The sequence below is a fragment of the Ornithorhynchus anatinus genome, chromosome 1 (assembly GCF_004115215.2).
Source record: "Ornithorhynchus anatinus isolate Pmale09 chromosome 1, mOrnAna1.pri.v4, whole genome shotgun sequence".
Taxonomy (NCBI): Eukaryota; Metazoa; Chordata; class Mammalia; order Monotremata; family Ornithorhynchidae; genus Ornithorhynchus; species Ornithorhynchus anatinus.
The window spans coordinates 115,472,921-115,487,928 of NC_041728.1; the positions used below are offsets into that span (position 1 = coordinate 115,472,921).

General features: G+C 58.2%; 1 protein-coding gene across 3 annotated transcripts in view; it reads left to right on the forward strand.

Moving 5' to 3' along the window:
• The first annotated feature begins 3,285 nt into the window (after positions 1-3,285).
• Positions 3,286-15,008, forward strand: part of SLC25A36 (solute carrier family 25 member 36) — a 56,715-nt gene continuing 44,992 nt past the window's right edge. For all 3 annotated transcript variants that reach the window (XM_029073290.1, XM_029073301.1, XM_029073297.1), the window contains exon 1: positions 3,286-3,389. In XM_029073290.1, the coding sequence (XP_028929123.1) occupies positions 3,349-3,389 (41 nt within the window). In that variant the 5' untranslated portion in view covers positions 3,286-3,348. The remainder of the gene's footprint in view (positions 3,390-15,008) is intronic.

Genomic DNA, 15,008 nt, shown 5'->3' on the forward strand with positions numbered 1-15,008 from the left:
ACGTCATGGTCCTTGCTCAGCACCTCCTATGTGCCAGGGACTGTTCTAAGCGCCCGGGGAGACGGAAGTGGAGCCGGTCGAACCCGGTCGTTAACATCCCTGGCGGGGTTTAATACTAATAATCACGTCGGTATTTGTTAAGCGCTCACTACGTGCCGAGCACTGTTCTAAGCGCTGGGGGAGAGACGGGGTCATCGGGTCGTCCCACGTGAGGCTCACAGTCTCAATCCCCATTTTACAGTCAAAGTAGGGGAGAGTAGGATTAATCCCTATTTCACAGATCGATTCATTCGTTCATTCAATTCAGTCGTATTTATTGAGCGCTTACCGGGTGCAGAGCACCGTCCTAAGCGCTTGGGCAAGTACAAACCAGCAATCAAGAGAGACAGTCGCCGCCCACGGTGAGCTCGCAGCCTAGAGGAGGTGGGGAGGAAAGGGACACAGAGAAATTCAGTGACTTGCCCGGGGTCACCCAGCAGACAAGGGGCAGCGCCGGGATTAGAACCCACATCCTCTGACTCCCAGGCCTGAGCTCTTGCCACTAGGCCACGTCTCCCCCGATTAGACCGTGAGCCCGTCAAGCGGCAGGGACTGTCCCTATCTGTTGCCGACTTGTTCATTCCAAGCGCTTAGTACAGTGCTCTGCACAGAGTAAGCGCTCAATAAGTACTATTGAATGAATGGATGCTTTTCCGCGGCATCCGAGACCCGGGTGGGTTTGCACCGTCTGACAGAGGTTTCCCAGGCCCGCAGGGCGGCTCGGTGGAAGGAGCACGGACTCGGGAGTCCCAGGTCATGGGTTCGAATCCCGGCTCTGCCACCTGTCCGCTGTGTGACTGTGGGCGAGTCACTTCGCTTCTCTGGGCCTCAGTTCCCTCATCTGTAAAACGGGGACGAAGACCGGGAGCCTCCCGTGGGACCACCTGATGACCCCGTATCTCCCCCAGCGCTTACAACAGTGCTCGGCACCTAGTAAACGCTTAACAAACCCCAACATCGTTATTATTATATGGGAAGCAGCGTGGCTCGGTGGAAAGAGCACAGGGTCGAGAGTCGGAGGTCGTGGGTTCGAATCCCGGCTCGGCCCCTTGTCCGCTGGGGGACTGGGGGCGAGTCACTACACTTCTCTGGGCCTCAGTGACCTCGTCTGTAAAATGGGGAGGAAGACCGTGAGCCTCACGGGGGACGACCTGATGCCCCTGTGTCTCCCCCAGCGCTTAGAACAGTGCTCGGCACGTCGTAAACGCTTAACAAACCCCAAGATCGTTATTATTATATGGGGAGCAGCGTGGCTCAGTGGAAAGAGCACAGGGCCGAGAGTCGGAGGTCGTGGGTTCGAATCCCGGCTCGGCCCCTTGTCCGCTGGGGGACTGGGGGGCGAGTCACTTCACTTGTCTGGGCCTCAGTGACCTCGTCTGTAAAAGGGGCAGGAAGACCGTGAGCCTCACGGGGGACGACCTGATTCATCCGTTCAGTGGCATTTCTCGAGCGCTTGCTCTGTGCAGAGCACTGTACTAAGCGCTTGGAATGAACAAGTCGGCTACCCCGGCGCTTAGAACGGTGCCTGGCACATAGTCAGCGCTGAACAGGTGCCAACGTTATGATTATTAATGGCGGGAAGTGATGCGGGCCTAAAGGCTGCTGTCTAGGCCTCGTGGAGCCCATGGGGGGGGGGGGGGGGAGGGGCTTGGCCCTCCATCCGGGTCCTTCGCCACCTCGCCTGCCGAAGGCGCCCGCGGGCCCCGTGACGTCACCGGCGAGAGGGCGGGGCCGAGCGGCTGCGCGCGCCGAGCTCCTTGGAAGGCTCCCCGTCGGCGCGTCCTCGTGGGCGCGCATGCGCACGAGAGGGAGGAATGGGGGGCGCGCGCTCCTCTGGGGGGCCGGCCCCGTGACGTCCCCTGCGGGGGGAGGGGGCGACTCATGCGCGCGTCGGGCTCCTTTGAATGCTCCCCGTCGGCGCCTCCTCGTGGGCGCGCAGGCGCACGACGGGAGGGGCTGGGCGGGGCGCTTCTCTGGGGGCCGGCGCCGTGACGTCGTGCCGGGCTCCTTTGAATGCTCCCCGTGGGCGCGCATGCGCGCGAGGAGGGCGGGCGCGCCGGTGTCATTTGAACGCTCCTCGTGGGCGCGCAGGCGCACGACGGGTGGGGCTGGGGGGCGCGCTCCTCTGGGGGCCGGCGCCGTGACGTCACGGGGGTGGTGTCTCATACGCGCCCCGGGCTCCTTTGAATGGTCCCCGTCGGCGCGTCCTCGTGGACGCGCAGGCGCACGACGCGCGAGGCTGGGAGGGGGCGCCGTCTCATAATAATAATATTGGTATTTGTTAAGCGCTTACTACATACGGAGCACTGTTCTAAGCGCTGGGGGAGATACAGGGTCATCAGGTCGTCCCGCGTGAGGCTCACCGTTAATCGCCATTTTACAGATTCGGGAACTGAGGCCCAGAGAAGTGAAGTGACTTGCCCACAGTCACCCAGCCGACAAGTGGCAGAGCCGGGATTCGAACTCATGACCTCTGACTCCAGAGACTGTCTCCTGCGCGCGCCGGGCTCCATGGAGGGCGCCCCGTGGGCGCGCATGCGCACGACGGGAGGGGCGTGGAGGGGGCGCGCTCTGGGGGCCGGCGCCGTGACGTCACCGGCGGGGGGGGGGGAGGGCGTCCCCTGCGCGCGCCGGTCTCCTTTGGGGAAGCAGAGCCTGGGCTTTGGAGTCAGAGGTCATGGGTTCAAATCCCGGCTCGGCCATTTGTCAGCTGTGTGACTGTGGGCAAGTCCCTTCACTTCTCGGTGCCTCAGTTTCCTCATCTGTCAAATGGGGAGTCAGACTGGGAGCCCCACGTGGGACGACCTGATTCCCCTGTGTCTACCCCAGCGCTTAGAACAGTGCTCGGCACGGAGTAAGCGCTTAACAAATACCAACGTTATTATTATATTTGAATGCTCCTAGGGGGCGCGCAGGCGCACGACGGGCGGGTCGGGAGGGGGGGGGGCGTCTCCGCGCGCCGGGCTCCCGCGAATGCTCCTAGGGGGCGCGCAGGCGCACGACGGGCGGGTGGGGGGGGGCGGGGTGCGAGGGGTCTCCGTGACGTCACCGGCGAGGAGCGGGCTCCATCGAGTGCTCCCCGTGGGCGCGCAGGCGCACGACCGGGGGGGAAAGGGGGGCGCCGTGACGTCACCGGCGCGGGAGGGGGGGTGTCACGCGCGCGCCGGGCTCCTTTGAAGGCGAGGCGTGGGCGCGTCCCCGCGGTGGCGCATGCGCGCGGGCAGGGCGGCGGCGGCGGCGGAGGAGGAGGAGGAGGAGGAGGAGGAGGAGGCCGAGGCTTGGGGGGCGTCGCGTCATGCCGGAGGGACGATGAGCCAGAGGGACACCCTGGTCCATCTCTTTGCCGGAGGGTACGTCCGTCCGTCCGTCCTGTCCTCCCCCCGCCTGACCTCTGACCTCTGACCCCTCACCCTTCACCCCCCCCCCCCCCCGGGCGCTCCCTGCGCGCCCACGGCGGGGGGGAGGGGGGAGGCGGCCAAACACTGTGTGCAAAGCGCCGGGCCCCGGAAGGGTCGTGGTATTTGGGAAGCGCCTACTATCGTGCTGATGGTCGAAGCGTCTACTACGCGCCCCCCTGCGTGCCGAGCGCCTCCCGGGGGGACGACGGCGGGGGGTGTTAATCACTGTGTGCAAAGCACTGTGCTAAGCGCCGGGCACTGGAAGGGTCGTGGGTATTTGGGAAGCGCCTAGTATAGTACTGGCAGTCCGGGCGAAGCGTCTACTACGCGCCCCCCTGCGTGCCGAGCGCCTCCCGGGGGGACGACGGCGGGGGGTGTTAAGCGCCTACTACGTGCAAAGCCCTTTGCTGAGCGCCGGGCACTGGAAGGGTCGTGGTATTTGGGAAGCGCCTACTATCGTGCTGATGGTCGAAGCGTCTACTACGCGCCCCCCTACGTGCCGAGCGCCTCCCGGGAGGACGACGGCGGGGGGTGTTAATCACTGTGTGCAAAGCACTGTGCTAAGCGCCGGGCACTGGAAGGGTCGTGGGTATTTGGGAAGCGCCTAGTATAGTACTGGCAGTCCGGGTGAAGCGTCTACTACGCGCCCCCCTGCGTGCCGAGCGCCTCCCGGGGGGACGACGGCGGGGGGTGTTAAGCGCCTACTACGTGCAAAGCCCTTTGCTGAGCGCCGGGCCCCGGAAGGGTCGTGGTATTTGGGAAGCGCCTACTACGCGCCCCGCTCCGTGCCGAGCGCCTCCCGGGAGGACGACGGTGGGGGGTGTTAAACACTGTGTGCAAAGCACTGTGCCAAGCACTGGGCGCTGCGACGGTCGTGGCACCTTGTTAAGCGCCTGTTATAGTACTGGCCGTACGGGCGAAGCGTCTACTACGCGCCACGCGCCGTGCTGAGCGCCCCCGGGAGGACGGTGGGGTTGTTAAACACTGTGTGCCCAGCACTGCTGTAGGCGCTGGGCACCGGAAGGGTCGTGGCATTTGGGAAGCGCCCATTACAGTACCGATGGTGCGGGTGAAGCGTCTACTACGCGCCCCGCTGCGTGCTGAGCGCCGCCGGGAGGACGGTGGGGGGGTTTTTAAGCGCTTACTACGTGCAAAGCACTCCTCTAGGCGCCGGGCACCGGAAGGGTCACGGCCCCGCTAGTCCTGATGGCATTATTAATAATGTTGGTATCTGTTAAGCGCTTACTATGTGCAGAGCACTGTTGTAAGCGCTGGGGGGGGGCACAGGGTATTAGGCGCCCCGCTGCGTGCTGAGCGCCCCCGGGGTGACGACGATGGGGAGTGTTAAGCGCCCGCTCCGTGCAAAGCACTTGGCTACGCGCTGGGCGCTGTGACGATCGTGGCATTTGTAAAGCGCCTATTATAGTAGTGATGGTGCGGGCGAAGCGTCTACTACGCGCCGCGGGGAGCGCCGCCGGCGGGGGGTGTTAAGCGCCCACTTTGTGCTGGGCACTGTTCTGAGCGCCGGGCGCCGGAGGGATCATGGCCCTGGCCGAGCGCTCATTACAGTCCTGATGATGCCGTGGACCGAGCGCCCACGACGTGCCACGCGGCGGGGGTCATGACGATGGGGCTCGTTAAGCCCCGACTACGTGCCAGGCGCTTTCCTAAACGCTGGGCACCGCAAGGATCTCGGCATCTAAGCGCGTACTATAGTACCGATGGTACCGGGGAAGCGCCTACTACGCGGCACGCTCCTTCGTGAGCGCCGGGGTGGTGACGGCGGGGTCTGTGAAGCGCTTACTACGTGCTGGGCGCCGTTCTAAGCGCTGGGCCCTGTAGGGATCGTGGCCCCGGCTAAGCGCTCATCACAGTCCCGATGCGATGGGCGAAGCGTCTACGACGTGCCGCGGGCGCCGTTCTAAGCGCCGGGCACTGTCATAATAATAATAATGTTGGTATTTGTTAAGCGCTTACTATGTGCAGAGCACTGTTCTAAGCGCCGGGGGAGATACAGGGTCATCAGATTATTCCACGTGGGGCTCACAGTTTTCATCCCCATTTCACAGTTGAGGTCACTGAGGCTCAGTGAAGTGACTTGCCCACAGTCACCCGGCCGACAAGGGGCGGAGCCGGGATTCGAACCCCTGACCTCTGACTTCCAAGCCCGGGCTCTTTCCACCGAGCCACGCCGCGAGAATCGCGGCGCTGGCTAGGCGCTCCTCAGACTACTTACGGTATCGGTTAAGCGCCCACTACAGCGTGGCTCAGTGGAAAGAGCCCGGGTTTGGGAGGCGGGGGGGGGGGGTCGCGGGGTCTCGTCCCGAGCGATGCCGGGGGTGGGGGGGGAAACGAGGTCATCAGGTTGTCCCGGGGGGGGGGGGTGGGCTCACGGGCTCTATCCCCATTTGACAGACGAGGTCACCGAGGCCCAGAGAAGGGAAGTGGCTCGCCCGAGGTCACGCAGCCGATAGGCGGCAGAGCCGGGATTAGAACCCGCGTCCTCTGACTCCCGAGCCCGGGCTCTCGCCGCCGCGGCCGCTTCTCCAGAGAGGCTTCCAAAGAAAGCGGAAGCCCACCCCCCTCTTTATTTTTATTATCTATTGACCGCCGGGCCCCCTGCGTGACCTCGGGTAAGTCACTCCACCCCTCCGGGTCCCTGCTCCCCCATCCGCGGCCCGGGGAGGGGGCCCGTGGCCGGCCGTCTGCCCCGGCGCCCAGCGCGGCGTCTGGCACCCGGGAAGCGCCAGCTATAAGTCCCGCGGTCCTTAGGACGAACGGATTTCCGGGAGCGTGACGCCCGTGGGGTTGGGCGGGGGCTTAAAAGCGGGAGCCCGGTCTTCCCCCACTCCTGGCTCTGCTGAAAAGCGCTACTGACACGGATGCGTGTGGGACACCGTTCGTTCCTCCGATCGGATTTAGTGAGCGCTTACCGTGGTGAGGATGATGATGATGATAAAGCCGGTATTTGGTAAGCGCTTCCTCTGTGCAGAGCGCTGTTCTAAGCGCCGGGGTAGACCCGGGGGCATCGGGTGGGTCCCGCGTGGGGCTCCCGGTCTTCGTCCCCATTTGACAGAGGAGGGAACTGAGGCCCGGAGAAGTGAAGCGACTCGCCCCCAGGCACACGGCCGACCGGTGGCCGAGCTGGGATCGGAACCCGTGACCTCTGACTCCAAAGCCCGGCCTCTTTCCAGTGAGGCCGCGCCGCTTCTGGACTGAGCGCTTGGGAGAGTGCTCCGCACATGGTAAGCGCTCAATGAATACTATCGAATGAATGAATGAATGAATGAGAGTCCGGTTCAGCGACAGAGAGAGAGAGAGAGACGATCCCTGCCCGCCATGGGCTCACAGTCTAAACGGGAGAAAGACGGGCGTCACGCTAATCGCCTCAAAGTACTGCCTCCTCGGGCCTCTTTCTACGCTTTATTGAGCACCGGTGATACCACCTCTATGTCTGTCGATCTGTGCCTATAAAAATATATTTCCAGGCGTAAAGTCACACCGGCATGAGAGCGGGAGACGGTAAACAGGGACCGTGTCGAACGGCGTTTGTGGTCTTGGCCCCGGTGACTTCTGCCTGACCTTGACTTTTCAGGGCTATTTTTCCCTTGTAAAATGTTCACTGAATTTCAGTTCTCACTGGGAGACGGCTCTTTACTCGTGTGAACGTTAAGAGTCGGTTTCTCGCTGTGACACGTTCCGACTCTGCAGCGTTTCGATGGCCGACTTTAAAATGATACCGACGGGCCACCGTAAACAGAGTAAAAGCCTCACGCGACTGGAAAGAATCATCAGATGCCGGCGGTAGAAGGTGAGGGGTTTTTTTCTCAATTCAAGCCAGCCGTCGTTTCCGGAAATAAAATGACCACCGGCAAGGACGGGCGTAAATCTCCGCCCCATCAAGTAGCAGAATCGCTCTTCGCGTTGAAGGTTGATGTGGGAGTGACGAGGGAAAAGAAACCCGCAAGCGCAGAACCTCCAGCCGCAGTAGAGCGAGCCATTTGGGATGATCAGGGACAAGAAATGAAGGCATACGTGTGCGTGGGTATTCTCGACTTTACCCACCTTGGCGTTTGGGTTTCGATTGGTTGTAAGAATCGAAAGGTGAGAATCGGTTTCTGCTTCCGAAATAATCTTTGGAAAAGCAGATCTGTGGTCTTGCAGCGAAGAAGTGGGTGCCTTACTGAATTCTGGCCTTTATCGAGCAGAAACGACGCGTAGGTTCACCTTTCCGACAAGAGTACACCTTTAGGCGAGAGGCCCCGGTGAACAACTGCACGGGCTTCTTGTTTTACTTAGGTCTGATTTCTTCAGACCAAACCTGGGGGAAGGAGTCCAGGGGTGGGAAAGGTTGGATTTAGCTCAGTCTTTGGTGGGAGTGGCCACTTCTTCCGCCTAAAACCCCGCATGGCCTGAATTGCAGCTTAGCTTGAACCGGGTCCTGGGGACTGTGCCTCACCAGACTCTGTCAGGCAATCCTTGGTACTTATTGAGCGTCACTGTACTGAGCGCTTGGGAGAGCGGGATAGAAGGAGTAGACGCGATCCCTGCCTTAAGGAGCGTACAAAGTATCTGGCTTTAGACCGGACCCTAAGTAATAATCGTGGTATTTGAACGTGTCTACTCTGTGCCAAGCATCGTTGTGAGCACGGGTGTAAATCCAAAATAATCAGGTCCCTCCCTAAGGAGGGAGAACGGGTATTAGATCCCCATTCGGCAGGCGAGGGAACCGAGGTGAAGCGGCCCGCCCGAGGTCGCGCAACAGACGAGTGGCAGAGCCAACGTTAGAAACGGGTCCTCGGGCTCAGTTCCACCGGAGGGGAGGGATTGGTGCGTGCGAAAAACACGTGTTTTCTGCGTGTTTGGAGGGGGGAGACGTTGCAACTGGACTTCTGTCCCCTGCTCTTTCCACTAGGCCTTGCCGCCAAATCTGGAGGAGAAAGATCGGCGTGGGGTGGCGGGAGGAGGAGATACCCCTGGACTTTCTCTCCCTCTCGGTGTCCAGATCTATATTTCTCTATAGACTAGACGGCTATCTAGAAGGATACGTGGAGAGAACCATCTGCGTCCGTCTTGAGGTCTCTGATTTCATAAATAGGCCTAGGAGCTGAATCGGGCAGGGGCCACCCTCTCCCGCTGGTCCTGAGAAAGCTGGCGTGGGGAAGGGCGGAGGCGCAAGTAGAGGTGGGGGTGTCCCGACCCTTCCTGAGCCTGCCCCGTTTTCCTGCCTCCCAGCTCCGGCCCTCGGGAGCGGGCCTCTCTGCTGGACTTCTTCTCCTGCTCCAGGGCTCCTGGCCTGACGGTTCCCCCGGCTCCCTGACGCCGAGAGGACCGGCCTTTCTTCGAGACCCTCCTCCGTCCCTTCCGATGATTTTCTGCATTTGGTTGAACTCTGGGTTGCTTCCTTTTGTCGTTGCTCTGGGCCCCCTTTTTTTCTTTTTTTTTTTTTTACCAGTCACGTGCTTTGGGTGACCGCTTTTTTTTTTTTTTTAGACCCACCTCCCTCTCTGATTTGAAGGTATAAGGAAAACTAGAGTTCCAGAAATGCCCGGTAACCTTTAGTAGCCCCACGACTCAGACACACAGACCGTCCATTCTCCCGTAACAAGTGTTTTCATTCCGTGTTTTGGAAGGAACACCGCTGGGGAACTAGGGAACGTTCTTCCACCAGAGTGTGCCTCTCTGTGGGGAGGGAAAGCTGGGCACGGGCACGAGGCTCTTAACGCGAGTCTTAACGTGGGCTTGTCGGCAACATTCCTCCCCGCGTTGTAGGAGAATAAACTATTTGAAGAGAACCTCCCTCACCCGTAAGCCTTGTCCGTTCTCCTCAGCGGTGAAGTCGCTGCAGTTTTCTTTTTTAAAGTCCAGACTCGATTGTTTTCTCCAACTGTATCTCTTTGAAGACCCGTGGCGTTCCGTAGCCTTTACCCCGAAATATTCCCGCTCCTTTCCATTGCAGTCTAAGGCCCTGTGCCAGAGACTCTCTCTCTCTCTCTCTCTCTCTCTCTCTGCGGTTAATATCGTCGCTTCTTCCACTGCGGACAGAAGCGTGAGCGTGCCTAAAGGGTAGGGAGTTCTCTGCTAATGTTACCCGGCAAAACATTTGACCGACTTTTCTCATCGAGAGGTTCTAGTTGTAAAGCCAGAAGCAGCGAGGCTCAGTGGAAGGAGCACGGACTCGGGAGTCAGAGGTCATGGGTCCGAATCCCGGCTCCGCCACTTGGGGCGAGTCACTTCCCTTCTCTGTGCCTCAGTTCCCTCATCCGGAAAATGGGGATGAAGACCGGGAGCCTCCCGTGGGACACCCTGATGACACCGTATCTCCCCCAGCGCTTAAAACAGTGCTCTGCACGTAGTCGGCGCTTAACAAATACCGACATTATTATTGTTATTATTATTAAAATTCAGGCGACGCCAGTTCCGACTTTTACTTCACCAGAAGTAAAGGGGTCAACTCTGGCAACCTTGGCTAGCCGTCAAGTAGATTCATCCTAACCCTGCTTCCCTCGCCCCTCTTCCTCTCCAGCCTCCTCTCCCCCTTCACCCCTCTCTAAATTTTCTTCCCCTTTCTCTCCCCCCCCCCCACCGTTTTCAAAATTGTTTGCCCACAGCTCCCTTGTGCCTGCCTCCCGCGCGGATCTGCGTAAAAGCGTTTTGTTTTTTAAATTTGTTTCACTGCCCCGGCTGCAGTCCCCGAGGCCGCCGTGAGGACCCAGCCAGGACGGGGAGGAGGGAGGAGGCCTTCACCCCCAATCCCTATCCCCCCCCTTCCCTTCAGATAGTTTTGTGAATCTGACTGAATCCTGAGTCGCTTCCTGTTGATGTCGCCGAAGCAGTGAAACCAAGGAAAAGGAATATTTTTGAAGTGGAGCTAGGCGGCGGGGAGGGCTGTTGGGGGAACACGGGGCTGGGGGAGGTGGATCGGGGGGTTCTGGGCGGGGATACGCTGGAGCCACGGGAAAAGGGGGAAACCGTTGGAAAAACCGTGGCGGGAGGGGGGAAGATACGAAAGAAGGACGAGGGGGATTCACGCAGGCGTGGATGGCAGGGCGGAGGGAGGGGAGGAGAGGAGCGGTTTAGCCGCTTGCCCCGCGAGGGACGGCGGAACGGACCGGACGCAAGAGTGGCACTTCGGGAGAGGAAAAAGTTAGGCCCACGGCTGGGGAGTGCTTCTAAAGATCTCATCACGTAATGAGAGGTGACGGAGTTCGCGGAGTGGAAGGGAGCCTTTGCGGGAACCGTGGCAGAAGCAGTCGGGCCAAGCCCCTTTACCCGCCCGCGCCCCGCCTCTCCTCCCTAATGATGCCCCGGACCGTCTCTCCTAGCCGTCGGCGCAGGTAGATCAGAAAGCCTCGCGGCGTTTTGAGAAGCTCCTAGTAACCGACATTCCTTCTACATCAGCTAATACAGAGTGCTGTCGTGAAACCTGAGCCCTGCGGGAGATAGAAGCCTTAAGATCCAAAAGCGTCAGGGTGGGAAAGCACTTGGAGAAGGGGGAGACGGCTATGCTTCCACATGTTTTACGTGTTCTACGCGTTCTAACCGGGAAAACCTACGTAATGAAACCGGTTACGGGTTCACGTGCCTCCCATTTCTCACCGCTAAATTGAAATTCCAAGCAGTCGAATTTGTTTCTACTTACGAACGTGAATACTCCTTCCCCGTGTAATTACTAGAGGGAAATGACCGGGATGGCATCGGAAGGATTCTTCCAAAATAGCGCCGCTTTTAGACGGGGCACCTTACCCTGTCCTCGGCGCTGAGGTTATGCAGTCAGCTTCGAGAGAAAATTCTGAAATAAGGGACGCTTTAATCCCATCCGTAATGGAAGAGTACGTTTGATTCTCAGACTCTGAGAAGACGTTTTCTCTTCAGTTTGGAGAGGTAGGGAGGGGTCTTGAAATCCAATTCCCTGGCTTCCTCAGAGGCCTCGTTGGGGGAAGTCCAAAGCCGACAGCCTCAAAGTGTCTTAGAGCGGAGAAGCAGCGTGGCCTACTGAAAAGAGCACCGGCCTCGGAGTCAGAAGCCCCGGGTTCCTGTCCCAGCCCCGCCACTTGTCTGCTCCGTGACCTTGGGCAGGTCACCTCACCTCTCCATGCCTCGGTTACCTTATCCGTAAAATGGGGATGAAGACCGGCCGCCCCGTGAGGGGCGGGGACCGCACCCAACTTGATAACTACGTCTATAGTAAATGCATAACGAATGCCATTGGGAGGGGGAAAAAAAAAAAGATGAGATGAGGTCTGTTGCCTCCCAGACTTTTGACTTTTCCCACTCCCTTCTGTGTCACCCTGGCTTGCTCCCTTTTTTATTCATCTCCCCACCCAGCCCCACAGCACGTATGTGTGTATCTGTAAATAATTTATTCATATTAATGTCTGCCTCCCCCTCTAGACTGTTAGCTCATTGTGGGCAGGAAATGTATCCATTTGTTGTCGTATTGAAGTCTCCCAAGGGCTTAGTACAGTGCTTTGCACACAGCGAGCCCTCAATAAATACCACTGGATTGCATTGAAGAGTAAGGGCACTCTGGCTTCCTCGTTAGCCCTGGCTTGGGATTCCCAGTTTTGAGGCTTAGCTCTGTCCGTGCAGAGCCTTTCTCGCAACCCTGCCCTTCAGACGGTCGGTCAATCCATTGTAGCGCCTCAGTTTCCTCAGCTGCAAAATGGGGGTTCAGTACCAGTTCTCCCCCCTCTTTAGCCTGTGGGTCCCACGGGGGACAGGGACCGGATCCAACTCGATCAACTTGTATGTGCCCGGTGCTTAGGATAATAATGTTGGCATTCGTTAAGCGCTTACTATGTGCGGAGCAATGTTCTAAGCGCTGGGGGAGGTACGGGGTCATCGGGTTGTCCCACGTGAGGCTCACAGTTAATCCCCATTTTACAGATGAGGTAACTGAGGCCCAGAGAAGCGAAGTGACTCGCCCACAGGCACACAGCTGACAAGTGGCAGAGCCGGGATTCGAACCCAGGGCCTCCGACTCCCAGGTCCGGGCTCTTTCCACTGAGCCACGCTGCTTCTCCAAGGATGGTACTTGACACGTAGTAAGTGCTTAACAAATACCAAAAAATAAAAATAAGTAAAATTTATTCCATCGACCAGTGGTATTTATGGAGCACTTGTTAAGCACCTAAGCACTTATAAGCACTATATGGAGCACCTACTAAGTGCTCCATATAGTAGGTGCAGGGTACCGTACTAAGCACCTGAGAGTAAAATGAAACAGTACAGTAGCATTCGCAGATGCCTTACCTGCCCACAGCGAGCTTAGAGTCTAGTGGGGAGGCAGACATTAATACAGATACATAAATTACGGGTTTATTCGTTCAGTTGTGTTTACTGAGCATGTGCAGAGCACTGTTCTGAGCGCTCGGGCGAATTCAGTACACTAAACAGACGCATTCCCTGCCCACAGTGAGCTGACGGTCTGTAGCGTTGAAGTCCCCGTCCCACGCGGGGGCCCTCAGGCTCAATCCCTGTTTTACAGATGAGGTAACTGAGGCGCGGGGAAGTGAAGTGACTTGCCCAAGGTCCCCCAGCAGACAAGTTGCGTACATGAGTGCTGTGGGGCTGAGGGAGGGGTGAATAGAGGCTGCAAATCCAAGACCTGCCCCCGAGAACCGCAGCTCCCTCGAGCCCCGCGGTCGAAAATCTCGAGGTTGGCAGAGACAGAGCCTTGAGAGGAGAAAGCGAGGCGACGGGAGGAAGGGGTAAAGTCCGGTTTAGTAAAGCGCGCTGTTTCCAGCTCCGAGTCGGCGGCTTCCACGTCCGGGGGCTCCTCGCCGGCTCGGAGCCAGCTGTGGCCGCGTTAGGCGACCCCGGCCGTGCTGGGGCCCCGAGCACAGCGGACTACGGAGGATACGGACTGCGGCCGGGGCTGCCTCACAGCCAGAAAGGAGCCGCCGTTGGCGGCGGGGAGAGGGGGCGAGGAACTGCCCTTGGGCACCTGAAAATCCACCTCACCCCGCTCTTGCTTGGACGTTTCCACCTCGACCCAGATGGCTCGGATCGAAACGGCCGCCCAGCCCCTGCTCTGCCCGTGACACGGGAGACCAGGAGGCCAGGCCCTCAGCATCCCTTCCCGCCATCCGACCACCGACCCCTTTCCCACATCCTCTCTCCCCTTCCGTAAACCCGCTCTTCCCACTTGAAAAGCCTTATTAAGGTCCCATTTCCAGGAGGCCTTCTCCGTTTGAGCCCTCTTTTCTCCAGCTCCCTCTCCCTTCTGCGTCATTAATGCACATGGACCTGTGGCCCTTGGGTACTTGATATTCGCCCTCCCCAACCCTCCTCGGTCCCACGGCGCTTACGTACATTTCCTCCATTTATATGAATATAAACTCTCCCTTCTGCGTCGCCCTCGCTCTTGGCTCCGTGGCCCTTTGGGCGCTTGATATTTGCGCGTCCCTCAGCCCCGCGGCACTTAGGTACCTCTCCCTAATATGTTTGTATTAGTGTCCGTCTTCCCCTCGGGACCGGAAGCTCCTCGTGGGCGGGGATCGTGTCTCTCCACTCTGCTGCACCGTACTCTCTCGGTCGTTCAGTACAGTGCTCTGCGCCCAGGAAGCTCTCAATAAATACCACCGTTTGAGTGTTCACAGGGCTGCGCAAGAGGGCTGTTTTCCTAGAGCTGTGAGGACTCCCCGCCTTCAAGATTTTTTAGTTTTTATGGCTTGACATGTCCCTCTGGTTTGGTGGGTTTGAAGCTTCTTGTTACTTGCACCCCGTTGCCATGTGGGCAGTGCTGCCTTGTCCTTTCCCCAGCGCTCGGTCCAGTGCTCTGCACCCAGTAAGCGCTCAATAAATCCGATCGAATGAATGAATCTGTCTAATCACGGCTCTGCCAATTACTGGCTCTGTGAAGTTGGACAAGTCGCTTAATTTCTCTGAGACCTCCGTTTCCTCCCCTGTAAAACGGGGATTAAATACCCGTTCTATTTAGACTGTCAGCAGTCCCAGGTGGGTAGGGACTGTGTCCGACCTGATTAACTTGTATCTATCCCAACGCTTAGAACAGTGCTTGGCACACAGAGTAAGCACTTCATTAATCCCTTATAATTATTGTTACTCCCATCTAGATGGTGAGCCTTCTGTAGGCCCGGCACCGGGTCTGGTCTGTTGTGTTCGCTTCCACCCTACCGCAGCACAGGGTTTGGCACAGAGTGAGCACTTAATACATACTGTAATTAGCTAAGCAGGCACAGATTGCCAAATTTAAAATGTAAGACCGTAGGTACAAGGAGTAAAAGCCAAGAGATTAGTAATTATCGAGCATCTGCCTTGTCTAGTACCCTTAGCGAGTGTTTGTCAGGGAGTAAAAGACCGTTTTTGCACTTAACGTGGTTACAGTCTAATACAGGAAACAGAGACAGAAACTGTTTTCTAAATGGTGGGAACAGGAGGAAAAGCACAGGTCGTAGCAAGAGTATGGACAAACAGATGAGTAAATAGGCAGAATACTTAAATCGATATGCATGTCGATTTGTGTATTCTGTCTATTTACTTTGTGTGTGTGTGTGTGTGAGAGAGAGAGAGAGAGTAAATAAGCAGAATACATAAATCAATATA